Source organism: Trichosurus vulpecula, chromosome 8 (assembly GCF_011100635.1).
Source record: "Trichosurus vulpecula isolate mTriVul1 chromosome 8, mTriVul1.pri, whole genome shotgun sequence".
Taxonomy (NCBI): Eukaryota; Metazoa; Chordata; class Mammalia; order Diprotodontia; family Phalangeridae; genus Trichosurus; species Trichosurus vulpecula.
In genome coordinates this window covers 11,704,851-11,725,878 of record NC_050580.1, presented here as the reverse complement: position 1 = coordinate 11,725,878, position 21,028 = coordinate 11,704,851, and the positions used below count along the sequence as shown (strand labels likewise).

At 44.8% G+C, this 21,028-nt stretch overlaps 1 protein-coding gene and 1 non-coding gene across 2 annotated transcripts in view; one reads left to right on the top strand and one right to left on the bottom strand.

Annotated features, from left to right (window-relative positions):
• LIPA (lipase A, lysosomal acid type) overlaps positions 1-20,731 on the bottom strand; it is a 41,089-nt gene extending 20,358 nt beyond the window's left edge. The window contains exons 1-3 of the mRNA XM_036735704.1: positions 20,705-20,731; positions 17,078-17,189; positions 13,511-13,628 (exon numbers count right to left, since the gene is read on the bottom strand). Of these exons, the coding sequence (XP_036591599.1) occupies positions 13,511-13,628; positions 17,078-17,188 (229 nt within the window). The 5' untranslated portion in view covers position 17,189; positions 20,705-20,731. The remainder of the gene's footprint in view (positions 1-13,510; positions 13,629-17,077; positions 17,190-20,704) is intronic.
• On the top strand, positions 291-393 carry LOC118830429. The gene has a single exon (XR_005009064.1). It is a non-coding gene; the product is annotated as a U6 spliceosomal RNA (small nuclear RNA).
• Positions 20,732-21,028: the final 297 nt, after the last annotated feature.

Here is a 21,028-nt window from a genome sequence, read left to right as displayed (position 1 = left end):
AAGAGACTATCCAATTGCCCTGAATGAGTACAGGTCCCACAGCTGAGACAAACAACATCCCAAGAGCTACAAAAATGAACAGCTGTGATTACTGAGCCGTTGTCAGCCATAGCTAAATGATCAAGGCAAAAAAGGAGAGGTGGCCAGGCCCTGGAGAAAGGGAAACATCCCAATTTTCAAAAAAGGGAATAGAATGTAGTCTAAAGGTTGGATTTTATTCTTGGCAAAATATTAAAGGGTATTATTACTAAAGGAATGGTTCCTTAACATAGAAAAGGAAGCAGTGGTTCTTGCTTCAGCAGCGCATATACTAAAATTGGGATAATACAGAGAAGATTAGCATGGCCCCTGCGCAAGGATGACACGCAAATTCATGAAGCGTTCCATATTTTTAGAAAATATGTAACTCAAGATCTTGCAGAAATCAATGTTGAAAACTAAAATATTAAATAATAAAGCTCTAAAATAATTTTTAAAAAAAGAAAAGGAAGCAGTGATCACAGGCCTGCCTGACTTCAGCAAGCACAAGTCATGCCACGCTTACCTTGTTTCCATTTTTGACTGAGTTTCTAAACAGGCAGGTCAGGAAATAGCTGTATATGTAGTTTACAGAGATTTTAGCAAAAATTTTAAGGAAGTATTTCATGCTATTCTTGCAGAGAACATGGAGAAACATGAACTAAATGGCAGAACAATTTGGAAAATTTGAAACTGATTAAGTGGTCAGATGCCAGGAGTAGTCGTTGCTTGATCAATATCACCTTGGAGAGACAAAAGAACAGTGGGCAAGGAGCCAGCCTGGGTGCAGAGCCCCTTTCTGGCACATGCTGTCTGTGTGCCCCTAAGCAAGGCGTTTAAGCTGTGTGGCATTCCCCTTCCCCCAGCACTTCTCTGCCATTATCAATCACAGAGCCAGTAAGAATCTGCAATGGCAGAACAGGTTTCCTCAGCAGATACTCCTCATACCAGTGAAATCACAAATTAGGTTAACAAAAGTCTCGGAAGGGCATCTCATGTGGGGTGCCCCAGGACTCCATGCTTTGGCCTTGTGCTATGCAGTATTTTTATCAACGACTCAGATAAAAACACAGGAGGCATCCTTACTAAATTCAAAGGTGACCCAGGACCACAACAGGGATCTAGGGACTGGATGGTACAATCCTCAATTATCTTGACAGGCTAGAGATATGGACCAAATTTATATCTGGCTTTAAATAATCAACCTCACAAATGGAAGCCAGGGACAGTGTGTCTGGTAAGCAGGTCACCTCCAGAACATCTAGAGGGTCTCAGTGAGTTCAGTTTGAAGTAGGAGCCTTCAAAAGTCTGAAGGGCAAAAGAGGGGCCAGCCTTGTTCTGACAGCCCCAGAAGGCAGAGCTAGGAGAAGTGGATCCAGGATCCCAAGCCCAACTTTGGCTTCAGATAAAGAAAACTCTCTGCTGGTGCCATCTCAAAGTGAGCTGGGCAGCCCTGGCAGATGATGACAAGACCTTGGACAGAGCCTGGATTGGATGATGGTTTCTTGGGATTGTCACAGAGAGGATTTTGGTCCAAGTCCAGGTGGGGTAGGATGACCAACTCTGAGGATCTGTGATTCTGCCCTCTTGGTAATTCTGCCAAAGGTGTGCACCTGCCAAAAAACCACCTTACCCTTGCCCATGGTTTTACTGGCAGCACAGCTGTGAGGCATGTGTTTCATTCATTAATAGACAGGTAGGGGACACAGTAAATAGAGTGCTGGACCTGGAATTAGGAAGACCTGAGTTCAAATCCAGCCTTAGACACTTACTAGCTGTGTGACCCCAGGCACGCCACTCTACTTCTGTCTGCCTCAGCTGTCTCTCCTGTAAAATGGCACCTACCTATTATATCTGCACTTAGCACAGTGCCGGGCATATAGTAGGCATTTAATAAAAGCCTATTCCTTCCCTCCCCTTCAGAAGGGCCCAGAGATCACCTAGTCATCCAATTCCTTCATTTTGCAGAAGAGAACACTGAGGCTGAAGGTCACACATAAGTAGCACAGCCTCCAAGGTGGGCACTCTTTCCTCTGTCTCCTAGGCAGGGCTATCCCGGCCACATTTGGCAGCCCCACAGACGAAGGCGCAGAACTTCCGGCAGGGCCAAGGGGATCAAAGGAGGAGGGTCTGGACTGGTCAACAAGGATGGCCCTAAGTCAACCTGGGAGACCTCAGTTCCATTGCTTAGCACAAAAGCTGACTCTTAAAAAACGTTAGTTGACTGACTGGTTGGTGAATTCAGCAGTTGGTCCAGGGGCCACGGTTACGCTGATTGAAACCGAGTGAACTCCCTGGGCCTGCCAAGAACCAAGCTTACCACCATTCCTACCGCCCCAGAGGATGAAACTGAGGGAACTTAACATATCAGAAACTGGTCCATTAAAAATAAGCAAGCCATCAACCACAAAGAAGTCAGGAAACTTTGTTTAAGCCAAAAGGGGTGAAAGAAATCTAACCTAAAAAGATGCAAGCTTTCATTTTACAGATGGAGAAACTGAGACCAAGAGGAAAGAAGTGCCTGACAGAGAAAGGCACAAAGGTATAATGATAGCAATGATAACAGTAACACCCATTCTTACCATGTTTTAAGATATGAGATAGATAGTAGAGGCATTACTGTACCCGTTTTGAAGACTGGGAAACTGAGGTTGAGAGCTTGTCACACAATCATGTCTCCTGATTCATTCATTCAGCAAGCAAGCATTTATTAAGTGCCACTTTGTAACAGGCACTGATAATAAAAAGACCAAAATAAATAATTCCTGCCTTCAAGGAATTTACCTTCTACCTGGAATGACAATACAAACACAGAGAAATAGATACGTATTATTTTGCACAAATAATATGCCAAGTCAACATCAGGTAATTGGGTGGGGCAGGCCTAGCAGCCTGGGGGAATAGGGAAAGGTCTCCCCAGGAGCTGATATTTGAGCTGAGCTGAGTGTTAAACTCAGCCTCTATCTAGAGAAGCAGCAGAATATGGTGGAAAAGACAGTTGGAAAACCTGGGCTTGGGCCATTTAATTAGCAGAGTCTACACGGCAAGGTCATTTCTCTTTGTGGAATCCACTTGCTCACCAGCAGAATGCAAACACTTGAATAAGGCACAGGGTCTGATTTTCATTTCCTGTGTATCCCCAGTGCCTTGACCACAGTAGGAGCTTCATAAATGCTTGTTGGATTAGATGGTGATTGAAGGAGTTGCTTAGCTAAGTGCCTAAATTCATCTTGGAAGGGTGGGTCTTTGGGGATTCAAAGGCTGTCTCCAAAGGCACAAAGGATCCACAACCCAGGAGGAGAGACAATGCCTTCAACAAAGAGATCACAGTGAAGCTCCAGTGTATTGAACTGTGAAGGGGTGGAAACCCCCTTAATCCCCCCGCCAAAAAAAGCTACATCTAAGAACTGAGGTTGCTTAATCCAGAGAAGAGCTGGTTAAAAATTATTTTCCTTATCTTGTGGGGATGACCTTTCCTGTGAATATGACTATCAGCTTCCTGCTGTGCCCTATCTGAAATCTTAGGTTGGAGATTTTGTCCCTTCTTCCACCCATGAGGACAAACTGGCAAACAATCTTCTAATTCTGAAGAAATCTGGCTGCCCTGGGAACTTTCCAAAAGTCTTTAAGCAACCGCTGTCAGGGGTGAGGAACCTGCAGCCTCCCCTCTGGGTCCTTGGGTGCAGCCTTTTATTAAGGAGATTTGTTCTGTGAACTTTGGAATCAGTCAAAGGTCCGCACTTCAGGACCCAGAGGGCCACGTGTGGCCTCAAAGCCGCAGGTCCCCCACCCCTGAATGCTATCCAGTTTTTTTTAGAATATGGTTTCAATCCTTAATGCTGATAAGGACAACACTGAAAAAGAAAATTTTAGGTCAATTTCCTTAATGGATATAGCTGCGAAAATAGTAACCAAAACTATCCGTGATGGAACATTAAAAAAAATCATTCATCATAACCGTACATAATTCATTCCAGTAATAGAAGGATATATCATTCAATATTATAAAAAACCAATATATCACGCTAAGAAAAAGCATGTTAAAATCACATGATCATATCCATAGACATAGAAAAGGCCTTGGAGAAAACACGACCATAGCCATGATTAAAAAAAAAAAACACTAAAAAGAACGAGAATAGATGGATTTTACCTCAATATGACAAAAATTATGAAAGTCAATATTAATTGCCTGCAGTGAGGAAACATAAGGAGCATTGCCACTCACAAGGACTGAGCCTCTACTCTCTAGGAACACTAAAAATGCTAGTACTGGAAATAGAAATGGGAGGGATTAACATAGCAAAGGAAGAAAACCAGATTATCTTTATTTGCAAGGACCGCAGTGTTTACTGAATTCAACCGTTTGTTTAGAAGATTAGCCTTAACAAAAAATTAACTGAGGCAATGAGGGAGCTCAAAGAAGTTTGCAGGCCATAAAAATAAGCTCAGCAAAAAATGTTACTATTGTAAACAAGCAACAAAAATCCAGAAAACATCCTCTGACTCTGCCAACTAGCCTTCAGTTTTGTCACACTGTCATGAGGAAATGGAGGAAGGAATAGCAGTTGCTTACTACTGGGTTTTGGGTTTGTTTTGATGATTTTTTAAAAAATTAACGTGCAAAAGGGAGTACTGAGCCAGTTTGCTAAAACTTTTACTCACCTTTGCTCTAGTAGAAATAATTTTTTATTTTACTATTTTCCAATTTTGCCCTGGTTTTAAAAGATGGTTTATAAAAAGATTTAAAATATATATTTCAACTATGACTTTGAGGGAATGAATAGACAACTAAATAAGTCTTAAGTATGGTATGATTTGTGACATCTATTAAATACAGAACAAATCACACATCCTAGTGTGAAATATAGACTGCAAAAACACCAAGAGAGGATGAGAGCAACAGCTTCTTATGAGCCCTCCTTTGGTGGGTATGATTGCTAATGAAGAAAGAATGAAAAAAGAAATGGAAAGAATGGAAAAATGAGAGGGGGGAAATCTAGTAATCCTGAAGATTAGTGAAGGTGAAAAATCTCATAGCATTTCATTATCAATTTGTTTTAAAAGGACAGGGATCTCTCCTAAGCTAAGGAAATTTACTCCTTTATCCAGAAAGAATCTGTTGACTTTGCATTTGACTCATGGCATAGTCAACAGAAACAACTGAAATTTCTTGGTGCTATAGTTTTAAAACTTTATGTCTTCACTATTTCAAAAGGCAAAACCAATTTCACTTTTTTTTCTTGGTGAGGAGAGGAGGAGGAAACCTCCCGACAAAGCCAGTATCAGGTTGGCGGTTATTTACCACTGCCTCTGTGATTAGGAAGACGGCTGTTTTTGAATTAGAATCATTCCAGTGCTGAAAACTAGAGACCAATGTTAAATTTCACTTTTGGGGAAAGAATATTTTTAAAAGCAGGATGAGGGTCAGGGAGGTCCTACAAAAAAAAAAAAAAAGGCTTTTAAACAAGGGGCCGAAAAAGGACATAAAATCTTTTCTAAAATATACATAAAATTCTAGAGGCTGTGGGGAAAGCCTTATATAGAATTCGTAATTTACTTAGAGAGAATTTCTCACGCTGGGCAGCATTATCTTGCTTTTAAACTGTAAAAACACATTTTTACAGCATTTACATCTTTTACAATTGTTTGGAGAAAAAAAGACACAAAACCAACAATGTAGGATTTGACCCTTAGAGTTTTAGCACTATTCCATGATACTGGCATGATACTTCCAGAAAGTTTTTCTTTTTCATATTTAAAATGTCACTTTTCTATATGATGTGCATGCAGGTTTTTACTGTAACTCTTTTCTTAAACTTTTTAGTGCCGTCTCTAGTGTATTCCTGTAAATGTCAGTTATTGAAGATGAGTCAGTATAAAGTAGTTTTAGCTTGTTTATTACAATGTTGGCCTCAATATGAATTTTTTTAAAAGGTAGCAGGTATTCTTTGATGTTTCTAGTAATCATAGACCCTTCCCCCGGGACATTTGTTTTGTTTTCATAATAAAGGGCAACAAAAAAAAAAGAAAAAAAATCAAGAAAACATTACTTTAAAAGAAACCTCATTGATAACAACAAAATTATTAAATATTTGGAAAATAACTAAAATTTAAGTGTGACCAGTATAAAAGATTAACTATAAAAATATATTGATAGACGGGCAAAAAAAAAGGAAGACCTAAATAATTGGAAGGCAAGCAATGTTCAAGGTTAAGTTGAAATAAAAATGACAATATTTTCTAAATAACTTTATATATTTGAGGTTATACTAATAAAAATTACAATGGGTTTAACTGTAGAATATTCACTCTGGGAAGTGGAAAGAAACTCAGAAGCCATGTGGTCCAACTAGCACATTTTACAGATGAGGAAACTGTCAGTTTGAATTTGAACATGGCCCATGGACTCCAGAGATGGTGCTTTCTTCACTATGCAATTCATATGGAAAAGATAGAGCCAAAGAATGTCACAGGCGGATGTGAAAGGGGAAACAAAATCTGATTAATGGTAGATTTGCTATCCTAGACTTTGGTATTGTTCAGTCATTTTCAGTCGTTTCTGACTCTTTGTGACCCCACTTGGGCTTTTCTTGGCAAAGATACTAGACTGGTTCGCCATTTCCTTCTCCAGATCATTTTACAGATGAGGAAACTGAGACAAACTGAGTTAAGTGACTTGCCCAGGGTCACACAACTAGTAAGTGTCTCAATTTGAATTCAGGTCCTCCTATTCTGGCTGTCCTATTCCAGACTTGAAAATATATTATAAAGCAAGTCTCCTTTAGACAATTTCACATTAGACCACTCCCCTCCAAAAACAATACAGAAATAAAGCAGTACGGCTGAACGGGAAACCCCAAAATAGAATCAAATAACAATTCATTTCTTGCCTACAGAGATCTGACAAATCATCAGATCTCTCTGGTCCTCCCTTATCTCTTTGTTGAAATAAGGGCATTTGTACCAAGACCTTTGTACTAATTTGTCTTTTCCAGATCTAAATTCTATGATCCTTGGAAGAACTGGGCACACTGAGCCTGAGGAAGAGAGGGCTCAGGAAGGACCTGAAAGCTAAGTTCGAGTATTTAAAGAGCCACCCAATACGAGAGAAATTAAACACACTGGGCTTGGACCCAGAAAGTAAGAGCGAGCAGTGAACAAAGAGACAAGCTTAGGAATAACTCACATTCTATCATGGTTTAAGGTTTATGAAACACTTTACTGCAAATAACACTGGGAAGAAGGTGATACAAGTCCTTCCCATTGTATGGATGATATGAATGGATAGATGGATGGAGGAAGGGAGGGAGGGAAGGAGGGATGAATGGATGGAGGGATAGATGGATGGATGGATGATTGATAGATGGATGGATGGATGGACGGATGGAGGTAGGGATGGATGGATGGATGGAGGGATGGATGGATGGAGGAATGGATGAAGGGAGGGAGGAACGAATGGAGGGATGGATGAATGAATTTCTGGGAGGCTGAGTGACCAAGATTCACAGCTACAGAAGAAGCATGGTTTAACAAGCACAGCATTAACATCATCCCCGCAGGACCTTCATTCCAATCATGCCTCTCTTACTGGCAGCTTCCAGAATTCCCTGCTCCCATGAGGTCTCCAAGCAAACGCTGGATGACTCCTGGCTGGGGAAGATGTCGAGGAGATGCTCTCACAGGCACCAAGGGGACCAGATGGGGTCCTGGAGAACCTGCCACTTCTAAGCAGCTTATTCTCCCTGTGAGGGACTCCTGCTCTATTCGTCCAGCTCCTTATCTGGAGTGCAGCCAGCTAGATTGCCCAGGCCAGAGTTTTAAAAATCAGCAACCTCTCATTGTACTTGTAGCCCAGAGGAAGCTTAATATGTGGTCTCCCCAGAGGAGATACAGGCAGAGAATTGGCCCCATTCCCAAGCCAGGAGGCCCAGGATAAACAAGACACCCCCTCCCAGGCCCAGCCTCTGAGTTGTATCAGACCTTTCAGAAGGCTGAGACAAGCTATCTAGCAGTCTAGGTGGGTCAGCTCTCTAGCAAATGCCCTAGCTGTTCCCAACAGGCTTGTATCAGGATCCAGAGTCAGCTGGAGGATCAGTCTCAGTGTCCTCCTCCGTCACATGGGAACACCAATAGCATTTGTTTCACAGGGCTGTTGTGAAGCTCAAACAAGCAACATCTGCCTGCACACAATCGTCGTTTGTCCTTTGTTTTCAAAGAGGACCAGATAATGCCCTGACTCATGCATGAGTCGGATTTAAGTGAGGCAGTGCTGCACAAAGTCTTCAGCCAAACTCTATCAGTCATCGGAGTCCGGTCAAAACAGGACAAAAGTCAGGATGATGGGGGATAAGCCAGGATGCAGCGGCCAGCCTCGGCACCTTTGACTCCTGGTCAGGCTCTAAGGAGTGCGGAGCACCTGCTTCAGCCGCCTTCATGGCCGTTTGAACAGATTGTTCTCATCCGCCCATTCCACCGAGGGAAGTCTTGTCATGTTGCAGGTAGACAGTTACCTTCAGCCTGGTTTAGCCCATCATGTTCCACGGTGTGGCCACTGTGCGGGCTACGGCTTCTTGGAGCCACAGGTGAGAGTTGGGTGAATCAAGTGGACACCAAAGGTGGTTGAGAAGCCCTGAGAAGGGTTCAGCAAGGGCTCATACTAGAAATGCTAGTTTTCCCTGAACACCCCATAATACTCAAGTGGCCTTCTCCTGCTCACTTACAGATGAGGAACTAAGGCAAATGGGGTTAAGTGATTTGCCCAGGGTCAGCCACCTAGGAAGTATCTGAGGCCAGATTTGAACTCAGAAGACGAGTCTTTCTGACTCCAGGCCTGGCGCTCTGTGCACTGCACCAACAGAAACTGAAAGTTCTTTTGCAAACCTGTAATGCCATAAACCAGAACTGAGGCAATCCTGGACTCCTTACCTGCCTCCTTTCTCCCAACCTGTCTATCGCTTCCTGAGCCACAACCACAATCAATGTGTTGTTTATGACCAATTAGTGTTAACGAGGACTTGGGTGGGGGAAGGAAAGGGGTACCTCCATTCAGAGTCCTCAGTGAACATGGTCCCAGAAACCTGGCTCTGTGGCCAGAGCTCTGGATTGTACTGGGGGAGGGGGAGGAAGTAGAAAGAAGGGGAGATGGGTAGGGGGAAGGGAAGAGGGGAGGAGGAAGAGAAAGAGGAGGAGGGGAAGGGAGGGAAAAAAGGAGAAATGTGGTCAATAGGGAGTCATGAGACCTGGGTTCAAGTCGTACCTCTCATCCAGCTAAGTTGTGTGATCCTGGGCAAGTCACTTGGCCCCAGATAACTCTCTAAGACTTAAGTCACAGAAGAAGAGGGCATGTGAATTGGTACAGGAAATACCTCACTGGCTGCTCTCTGTGGTGATGAAATCACAGGTTCATCCCAATAATCATAATTATTAGTACAATGATAACTCAAATTGACAAAGTGCTTTAAAGGTTTGCAAAGCTCTTTATCTATCTGACCCTCACAACAGCCCTGTCTGGTGGAAGCTATCTTTGGCACTTCCTGGACGACCCTCTGTTCCTCAGTGTGCCTATCTGTAAAATGGGCACCATAACTGCAATCCTCCCCATTCCCCACCCCACCTCCATCTAGGGTTGCTTTGGGGAATGCCAGGTGCCTTGAGCTAGAAGGGACTTAGAGAGCTTCTAAACCAACTCCTACATTTTTCCAGATAAGAAAACAGAGGCCCAGAATGGGGATGTGATTTACTCAGGGTCACACAAAGCATGAATGGCAGAGGCAGTATTGGAACTTGGGTCCTCTGACTCCAAATAAAATGCTCTTGACACAGGGCTAAAGGCAGGAGACCAAGGAATGGCTTGAATGTTAGGAGGCCCAACCTACTGACCCTTACTGGCCTGGCTAGACAGAATCAATCAATCAATAAACATTTCTTAAGAGCCTACTATGTGCAAGACACTAAGTGCTGGGGATACAAAAAGGCAAAGGGTAGTCTCTGCTCTCAACATTCACAGAGTCCCCGAATCCCAAGTGGGAAATGTCCTCAGGGACCATCTCGACCAACCTGAAATCCACTGAGAATTCCCTCTAATAGAATCCCTGACAACTGGTCAGTCAGTGAGCATTTATTAAGCACCTACTATGAGCCAAGTACTGCAAAGAGAAAGAACTTCAAAACCACAGTCCCTGTCCTCAAGGAGCTCACGTCCATTTAACCTTTGCCTGAAGTCCTCCACTGATGTTGAGACCACCACCTCCCAATGGGCCCACTTCACTTTGGAACAGCAAAATCAGAGGGAGGCATGGCCAAGCAAGACGTTTTGAAAGTAACATGCAGAATGTGTTATGTGTGCATTTATTTTCTTTTCTTTTAAACAAATAGTACAAAATGGACATCTACAATTTCCCAGAGAATCCTCTTTCTGTATTATGTGGAGTAAATGGAAATGTTCTCTTTTCGGGGTTTGAAGTTCAGAATCTGTTTTTAACTGTAGCTTCCTTTCCACCCCAGAGGGAAAGGCAGGATGATAGTCACCAGGACCAGACAGATTTACAAGTAAATTCTAACAAACATTTAAAAACCATCTCATTCCAATATTAAATAAATCATTTGGAATGCCAGGCAAAGAAGGGATCCTAGCAAACTCCTTTTATGAACAAATACGGTGCTGCTCCCTAAACTAAGAAGAGCAAAGACAGTAGCGAAGACTAAAGAACATAGATGCAATCTTAACTAAAATCCTAGCTAGGGGACTGCAACAATATTTCACAAAGACTGGACATTGTGACCCACTGAGATTTATGCCAGGAACTCGGGGACTATCTCACATCTACTGGACTGGCTTGCCTTAAAGGATAGAAGGGGAAAATATTGTTTGAAGAACAACTGTGAATGACTAAGCTATTCTGAATATTGAAAATAATCAAGTCAACTACGAAGGCCCATGGAGGAAGATACCATCCCCCTCCAGAGACAGGACTGGTAAAGAGAAGTGCGCATAGTACGACTGTACACGTGTGTCAGATGATGGCCTTCTCTAGTGTGGGAGGCAGAGGGAGATAGGAAATTAAAATATAATCAAAAAATAAACTATCAGAGCGAAAACAAGCCCTGCTTGGCCTTGTTCTCCAGGGACCTCTCTGTCCAGCCCCTCCCGATTCAGAATCATCCTCGACTCTGATTACCAAGCACGCACAGGACCTGGCCTTGCTGGCTGGCCGCCAGGCTCCAGGCCCTCCCCAGTATCCCAGCCTCAGGGAGGTAGCCCTCTCTTTCTCCTTGAGTACACACTGACTGTATTTTGACAGAGGCCACCACTGGTGAGGAGTGGGCACTGATCCAAATTTCATTCCCTGAAGGACCATATATTTGTCCTTAGTCAAGTGGAAAACCCCTGGCCTGTTTCCTCTTCTCATCTGCACAGAGAAGCCTTGTGCCCTGCTGACAGTCATGAGGCTCATTTGCACAATCACATGTCTATAACTTGGGGTCCTTGGAGGCATGAGCTCCATCTTTCCACCCTCAGCTCCATCTTTCCACCCTCAGCTCCATCTTTCCACCCACAGCTCCATCTTTCCACCCACAGCTCCATCTTTCCACCCTCGGCTCCATCTTTCCACCCTCGGCTCCATCTTTCCGCCCACGGCTCCATCTTTCCAGCCAAGGTTCCTCTCTTTCCACCCTCAACTCCATCTTTCCACCCTCAACTCCATCTTTCCGCCCACAGCTCCATCTTTCCAACCTCGGCTCCATCTTTCCACCCTCAACTCCATCTTTCCACCCTCAGCTCCATCTTTCCACCCACAGCTCCATCTTTCCATCCAAGGTTCCTCTCCTCCCTGTCCCCTGATCACTCCAACAGTGCAGTCAAAAGAACCTTGGATTTGGAGTCACACAGGTATGACCTTGGGCAAATCCCTTTCCCTCTCTGACACTCAGTTCCCTCCTCCATGAAATGAGGAGGTTGAACTGGACAGTCTTTAAGGCCCTTTCCAGTTATAAACTGCATGATCCTCCCCAACCCAGAGCCCTCTCTTGCCCTCAGCTAGCTGCTGACTAATCCATTCAAGAGTTAGTTTACTCCAAGAGTACTTGGGTTTTTATAACCAAGTTGATCATTCAAAGGAACAAGCCCACCATGGCGGGCCTTCTGGTGACAGGCAGAACAGTGACTAGAGGGGCAACAGGGCCTTTCTGAAACAGGTCACAGACTTAGAGCTGGACAGGGCCTGGGTACTCTCACTCTTCAGATGAAGGAACCAAGGCTAATGAAGGCACAGTAGCCATATTCACCGGCCTCTTCTCCGTCTTCAGAGACCACAGAGACATCCTGCTCCTCACTTTTTCACTCAAAAGCTTTTGGCCATACGAAGACAATGAGTCACAAATTTAAGACATGGAGGGGACACTTCAGTGTCCATCAAGTCCAACCCATACCCCAAAAGGAATCCCTTCTGCCGCACTTCCCCAACAAATGTTTATCAGCCTCTGCCTGTAGACCTCCAAGCACAGGGAACTCACCACTCCTCCAGGCAGCCCATGCCACTTCTGGACACCCCTAATCATTAGGAAATTTTTCCTGATATTCAGCCTAAATTTACCTCTTTGTGACTTCTACCCACTGCTCTTGCTTGTGGTCTGGGGGACCAAGCAAAATAAGCCTTTTGACTTATATATTTTGACAAATAAGATTTCTGAGAGTCCCTTGGACAGCAAAGAGATCAAATCAGTCAACACTTAATGAAATTAATTCAGGCTCTTTACTGGAAGGTCAATACTGAAGCTGAAGCTTAAACCCTTTGGCCACATAATGAGAAGATAGGACTGAATGGAAAAGACCCTGATGTTGGGAAAGATTGAAGGCAAAAAGGAGAAGGGGATGGAAGAGGATAAGATGGTTAGAGAGTGTCATGGAAACAACGAACATGAACTTGGGCAGACCTCAGAAGATAGTGGGGGACAGAAGGGCCTGGCGTGCTGTGGTCCATGGGGTCATGACGAGTCAGACATGACTGAATAACAGCTTCCCTCCCAGATCCCCAAGTCAGCACCCATCTGAGCCTATATTCCTTCCCTCCACCAGGACCTTGACAGAAGATGCTTCTTCTTACTTTATTTTTCCTTTAAAACAAGAAGCATTTATAAATCTTGTTTGGTTTAAAGAGTTTTAGTTTAGAGAGCCTTATAGACAAGAACTCTCATGGGTTCTCAGGTTGAAAATATCATGACAAAGGGATGATATTATCATATTAAGCACCTACTAGGTACAAAAATACCAAACTCACTGGGATACCAGGCAAATAGTCTCTGCCCTCACGTAGCTTCTCTCCCATTGGAACGGGGGAGAGGTTTTCAATATACCCCAAATGAGGGGCAATTGTTTTCTATCATTGGGAACTAGCAATCATCAACAAAAATAAACATTGCAAAAATCCAGTGATAGGCATAACATCCACAAAGTCATCAGAAGGCATTTTCCCTCGGAAATCACTGTTACCTTTGTCCCATCCATTCTTCCTGCCATGTGGAATTCGGTTAACGCTGAGGACGTAGCCATCATCAGTCACAACATTATACTCCTCACTGGGAAAGCCCCAGTAGGAGATAATTTCACTCTGTCGGGAGAAAAATCAAATGGTGACTCAGGGAGAAATGTGAGAAGGACAGTCAAGGGATTAGCGAAGGGAGGAGGGAGGTAGTAATAATATTCATCAGACGGTATTTTTCCAGTTGTTAAATAAGGCTCAGTCTTCTCAAGATCATTCACAGGGGGCAGGCCACAGAATATCCCTGAACAGGTCTCTTCCAATCCCACTGACCATATCAAGAGAATCTAGTGTCCAGAGACTCAAACCAACTCTCTGTCTGCTATAGATGAGGATCCCCATTCACCTTCCAACGTGGACAATATCTTGATTGGTTTTGTTTGACTAATCTGTTATAAAGGAGGGCTGGTGGAGGGGGTGGTGGCATGTGAATTGGTGGGTAGTGATAGACATGAAAAAAATCACAGAAGAAAGCAAAAATAAGTTCAGAAAGGAGCACTGAAAAATTAACAGCAATTTAGTAACAATTTTGTAACATTGAATATATGTTGTTTTCCCATGTCACAGATGTTGAAGTTCAGTCTCATATCTCATTGGTATTTTGTTTTTTTTGCATATTGAAATGTTTGTTTTTGTTGGTGACAGATACATTCACAATAAAAAAAAGTATTTTATGAAGTGGATCCCCAACTTGGTCCAGGCATTGGGAGCCTTTCCCATCCCTTGGGTCTTCATCTTCCCAGAAAAGGTGCATAGACTTCTCCCTCTTGTTGATAGGGATTTTGGAGCCCTGCCCTTCACCATGCTCTCACTCTCTTCACCATGCTCTCCCTCCTCCCCTTCACGTCTTAGCCTCCCTGGCTTTCGCAGGCTGCCTTTCTTGGTCCTGCCTACTGCTGGTGCCCTCTCTTCTCCCACTACCTTCCATCTACTCTGTATGTACCTTGTATGCACCTCTCCTCCATTAGAATGGGAGCTCCCTGAGGACAGGCACCAATTCTTTTTTTTTTTTTTGGCTTTCTTTGTATCTTCGGTGCTTGGCATAATGCTTGATACATAGTAAGGGCTCAATGAATGTTTGTTGACTGATTGCCTCCTACAGAGTTGAACATCCCAGGCCTTCTTTCTCCTCTTCTGGGGCCAAATTGTCCTGACTCAGATTTGCTAAATCTCCCACTCCCCTTCTGATGTCCTGAACTACAGAGGATTCCTTTCCTCCTCCCGGGACTCTCTGGTCCCACCCCACAGCTCCATCAGGTTGTTAATCCTATGGATCCACTCAAAAGCTGGGGGAGAAAAGGAACTGAAGTCAAGGGGAGAGAAGCCAGTGACTTGTTCCTTTTCCTTCTTTGGGTGACCTCTGATCCAGTTTCCATATGAACATACTATAGAGCATTTCCCAGGCACTCAAGTGGAGAGTCTCCTCCGCTACTCAGGGGACTTACTACCCCCCCACCCCAACACCCTCACAACCCCAACATCCCCTTGGGTTATTCAGGCCCCTACTTCTCCTTTTCACAACCCATGGTTTCTTCAATTGGGAGATAAAAAGGGGAACAAGAAGAACAAAAACCAAGGCAACCGATTCTATTCAAAGGTCTTCGGAAAGGGCAGGGAGTGGGACAGAAGGTTAAAAATGGAAATGAAGAAGAGAAATTAAAACCAGCGGCCAAAAGTGGCACACCTGACTCTGTGAAACGACCATGACTCAAAATGTCATGACAATGCCAAAAGTGACAATGGGCAAAGTAGCTTGGCTGGAACATGGAAGGTGCCAAGGGAAATAACATGAAGTAAGTCTATCAGGGTTGGCAGGCAAGGGCGTGGGAAGGGCTTTGATGCATTCTCTTTCCACAGGATGGGACAAACCACAGATCAAGCCCACAACGTGACAATAAAGTAATATGGCTTTCAACAGGCTGCCATGATGGATGTGCAAGCACTGGGAGCGCAAGGGATCCTACCAAAGATGAAAGGAAGGCTTTTAAGTCCTTTTCCAAAAATCCTTCTTTTTGCTGTAAAATGGGAAGATTCTTGATGGAGAATTGCCAGCAAGACACAGACAGCAAAGGCTGTACCAGCAAAGGGGGGACCCATACTGATCAGATGCAAGAGCCACAGCACTCTTCTCTCTCTGCCTGTGCTGGCACCTGCCAAATAGTCACCTTGTAAGGATGGATACTTATTCCAACAATGCCAAAACCTCTCCAGAGCTCCTCTTTCTGAGACCCATAAACCACACTGGATTATCAGCCTAACTACTTTATGAACCTGCCTCATTTCTTGAGCAAAAATAAGATTGCCCCAAGCAAACCACCCACTGTATTCACCAGACTGCTCTGTAAATGGCATTTAGGATACTGAAAAAGAGGAGGCAGTATGGTACAGAATGGGCTCTAGAGTCTGAGGCCCTGGGTTCAAGTCCTTCTGTGTGACCTCGGACAAGCACTCTCCCTGAGCTTCAGTTTCTGTGGCTGTAAAATGAGGTCAGACTAGATGGCCTTGATCATCCCATTCATCTCTAGCTCTAGAGCCATAAAGTCTGTGAACAGGACAGACAAGGCCTCAGCTGTTTCTCTAAAAGTATCAGTCATGGGGCAACTGGGTGGTGCAGTGAGTAGGGCACCGGCCCTGGAGTCAGGAGGACCTGAGTTCAAATCCGGCCTCAGACACTTGACACACTTACTAGCTGTGTGACCTTGGACAAGTCACTTAACCCCAATTGCCCTGCCTTCCCCCCTCCAAAGAAAAAAAAGAAACCAAAAAAAGGCATCAGCCATGTCACTTTTTAATCATCCTGGAGCTGTTGCAACTTTGCAGGACTGGGCTGGATTTAACGAGCCTGATGGTTATCATGAAACAAGGGAGGCCAAAACTGACTTGAAAAAGCCACCTCACTCCTCTATTCAGAGAAGTTAAGTACAGACAACCTGGGGGTTGCAAGTTAGGCAATGGGAAGAGGGGATGAGTAAAGGAATCATTTAACCTTGCATGAACTTATCTGATTATTCCTGCTAGACTGAGAGAGAAAGCAAGAAATGGGAAAGGAGAGGAGGAGAAAAAGAAGGAAGAGAGGGGAGGAGAGGGAGAGAGACATCAGAGAAGGGATAAGGAAGAGAGGAAAGAGAAGAGATGGGGAAAGGGAAGAGAAAAGAAGGAGGAAGACAGAGATGAGAGGGAAGAGAAGAGAGAAAGAGAAGAATTTAAGAAGAGAGAGGGAGAAGAGATGAAGGAGAGAGAGAAGAAGGAGAAGGAAGAGAGATAGGGAAGGTGAGGAGAGAAAAGAGAGAAGGATAGAAAGGAGGAAGGAAAGAGAGGGGAGAGAGAAAGAAAAACAAAGAAGATGAGGGTGAAGACAGCATCTTAAGGGTTAGGCCAAAAGAAAGACTGGGAGGCAGAAGAAGGTATGAGCTGAATCCCAACAGCAACTCCTCAGGTAGGCAGAGCAGGCCCACAGAAAGCTACCACAGACTTTTTTTCTCCCAAGCATTTCCCAGGTCTTCTTAGAAGAAACTCACAATATTCATGTATGCTTCAGGATCCACATGTCTCTTCTTCCTGGAATGTTCCTCTGAGTGCACCAACCCAAGGACCACACAGGCCAACATGCCAAAGAGCCATTTCGTCATTCTGCGCAGGATAATGCGTCTGTTAACAAGGGAACATTGTAATGATAACAATCAAACTTGACGCTAGAGGAGAGTTGAAAAAATTTCTCTCTTCCCACTAAGGGTGGGAAGCACTGGATATACTCTCAGATTTTACAATTATATTGGTTGATTTTGCTTAAGATGGCCCAGCTATTAGTAACCAGCCACAAGAGTGTGAGGTCCATTCTGGAGAGCAATTCAGTACTATGCCCAAAGGGCTATAAAATCACACATATCCTTTAACCTAGCAATACCACTACTACGTCTACATCCCAAAAGAGATTTAAAAAAAGAACCAACAAGGAAAAGGACCCATACATGCAAAAATATTGATAGCAGCTCTTTTCTGGGGGCAAAGAATTAGAATTTGAGGGACATCCATCGATTGGGGAATGGCTGAACAAATTGTGGCATGTGATTATGATGGAATATTATCGTACTATAAGAAATGATGAGCCAGATGCTCTCAGAAAAACCTGGAGACTTGTATGGGCTGATGCAAAGTGAAATGTACTCTGTACAAAGTCACAGCGACATTGTGAGATGATCAGCTGTGAATGACTTCACTATTTCTATACAACGATCCAAGACAACTCTTGTTATGCCCTGCCCCCCCTTTTCAGTTTCTCCATCTTGCCCCAGCTCACTCTACTGTTTGTGTCCCCATCTCCACAGAAATGATCCTGCCTCAGCTTGTCCCACTGTTTGTGTCCCCATCTCCACGGAAATCTAATTGTGTTCTTTCCCTTTAAACACTCTTTCTCTCCCTTTGCTCAGGGCTGTTCGATTTGAGTAATTACTCCGAACAGTCACGCGCTTCAATAAATCCACATCTAAATTTATATCCGGGTCTCACTCGCTTTTTTTTGGCACAACACTCTGAAGAACTTAGGATGAAAAATGCCATCCATCCCCAGAGAAAGAACTGATAATGTCTGAATGCAGATTGAAGCTTTTTTTAACTGTCTTTATTTTTATTAAGTTTTTTTTCTTTGTTTTCTTTCACAACATGAGGGAAGTGTTTTGTATGACTACACATGTATAACCTATATCGAATTGCTTGTCTTCTTCGTGAGGGGGTAGGGAGGCAGGAAGAGAGAATTTGGAACTCAAAGTTTTAAAAGTGAATGTTAAAAATTGTTTTTACATGCAACTGGGAAAAATGAAATACTAAATAATTTTTTTTTAAAAAGACTGTGGGGTCCCTAAGGGACCCATGCCTTCTCATAGCTTTACCTCCCCCTCAGCCCCTGGCATCCTACTCTCTGCATACAGGAGGAGTTTCATAAATGCCCACTGTTCTGAATTGGATTATGATCCTCTAAAAAACCACCAAAAGTAATTTTTATAGCAATTGATTCAAAGGAAAAAAAATTATTCTGTCCTTATGACTAAGCAAAAAATACTGCCTGAGATGAAAGTGAAGGAAGAGTGGGGAGAGGAGCCCTCCCTTCAAGCCCAACTAACATATGACCAAGTGATCAAGCTTTCCACAGCCCCTATCTCCCACACCCTTTGCCCTGAATGTCAACTTTAACTTCCCTCCTAGAAAGCCTGAGTGGGCAATCACAGGAGAGGAAAATCCAAGAACAATTACGGTTAATCTATCTCTTCTTTACCACACTCTCTTGGTAGTTTCTCTATCTCTGTCTCTCTGTGCATGTCTGTCTGTCTCTGTCTGTCTCTGTCTCTCTTTCCCTCTCTCTCTGTCTGCTCTCCCTTTCTCTCCTGCTCTTTGTCTCTCTCTTAGATTTGAACCTTATCTTCCCGATTTAGCTCCAGCCGCTACTCCCTCCTGATCCCTGGCAGAATGACACACCAAGACAGTCATCTTTGGTTTTTTCCAAGAAAAGTGAAATGCCACGCTGGGAGTTCACATGAAGGGAAGAAGAGTGAGCAGGAGCCTCCAGCTTTCTGACCTGCCACCTTTACACGAACACCAAATGATAGTAGTTTCCAATGACCCAACGTTAAAGTGAAGACCTCCAAGGCTGAGACAGTTTTGAAGAAGAATTTGCATTCACATCTTGCCTTTGCCACCTCCTCCCTCACCTGCGTGACCTTCAATGAGTCACAACTTCTTAGGGCCTCAGTTTCCCCATTTGGGCTAGCTGACTTCTAAGTTCCCTCCTGGTTCTGAATCGATGACCTGAGGCCTGTCCACAGTTTTCACTGAGAGGCAGTTGTGTCACAGGAAAGCCACTGGGGTGGGATCAGAGGGACCTCAGAGGCCAGCTAGTCCAACCCCCTTTTTATAGATGCGGAGACAAAGCCTGGGGAGGCTGGGACCCAAGTAGACAGAAGATTTGAAAGCAGGTCTGCTGACTCTTTGTCTTCTCTTTCCATTGTAACCAACACACCTCCCACATCTAGGGAGTTTCAGGAATGGAACTGGAACCCAGTCCTGTTCTCTGTCCATTCCACCACCGCCTCCTCTCCATCCATTCAGAAGCATTTATCGTGCAGATCCGGGGGTCAGTTTGCATGCTATCTCCCCTATTAGTAAACTCCTTGAGAGCAGAGGCTATGCTATGTTCTTGCCTTTCTTTGTATCCCCAGAACTTAGCACAATGCCTGGCACGTAGTAGGGCTTAATAAAGGCTTGTCGACTGACTGCCAGGCACTAGCAATACATAGACTAAAAAGGAAAAAAAATATTTCAAAGAATTTACATTCAATTAGAAGGCAAGAAGTTACAGCTAAGACTCAGTTTGGAAAGGAATAAAAGATGGGTAGATGACCATAGACAAAATTAAAGCTGATCGCTTCAGTAAGTCTACGTCCTTCCTTAGTCTCCTCCTCTCCCGTAACGAAATTAGCTCTGTCCGTGGATGACCCTTCCCACAAGCTCCGCATAAAATCTCAATTTCACAACCTAAGGCTTTCTAAACAGCCTCGAGGAGAATCGACTTGACTCTAGTCCCCGTATCACTACAGAAGCTTCTAATCTTCAAGGAACCTTCAAAGTGCTCTCAGAAATTTAAACAAGGTAGAAGTGAGAGGATCTGGGTACAAGGCACCAAAAAACCGAGGCAAAGGGAGGAAAACTCAGGGTGGCAGCATTTACCACCATGGCCAACACACACACGAGACCCATTCTGGTTGCTCGGGGCCAGCCGGTGCCCAGGGGTGCCAGCTAGCTCTCGACGAGTCCAGCTTTTCGTTTTCAAGGGGAAACTGAGGCTGCGGGAAGTCGAGTGCCTTGCCCAATGGTCGCAAGAGCTTCGAGCTGGAAAGGACTTTGGACATCCTCTTGAGAAAGCAGCCTGCCTCATTCTACAGCGGGGGAAATTGAGGCAGGGAGAACTGAGTTGCCCAAGGCCACCCAAGTACACTGGCAGGGGAGACCGGGAGGACAAAGGTCAGCGCTCTTCCGCAGCGCGGGTCTCGTACCCCCACCTAACCCCCACGCCCGGAGCGCGAGCCTCTGGACCCGCCACCACTCCCAGTCCGTCCTTTCCAGGATCCGGCTGCACTCCCCTGGAGCCGACTCACCTGAAGCGCAATCAGGGCCGATCTGACAAGCGTGGAGGGGGTGCTGGCCAAATTAAGACCAGGGAGGGAGGAGCCGGCAGGAGAGGAGGCGCCTGCAGCCCCTGCCTCAGCCCCTCCGGACCCCGCTCAGGCTACTGCGGGCCGCCAATCAGGAGCGCCGGCGCCGGGGAAGTGGCCTCCGAGCTCCTCCTCTGTCAGGGCTAGGCGGCCGGTGACTCGCTCCCGACAGCGGGCGCAGCCCCCAGCGTGCTCCGTCAGCCCGCGACGGCCCGGGGCGGGGCCTAAGGAAGGAAAGGGGGCGTCCCTCACCGCCTCCGCTGGGCC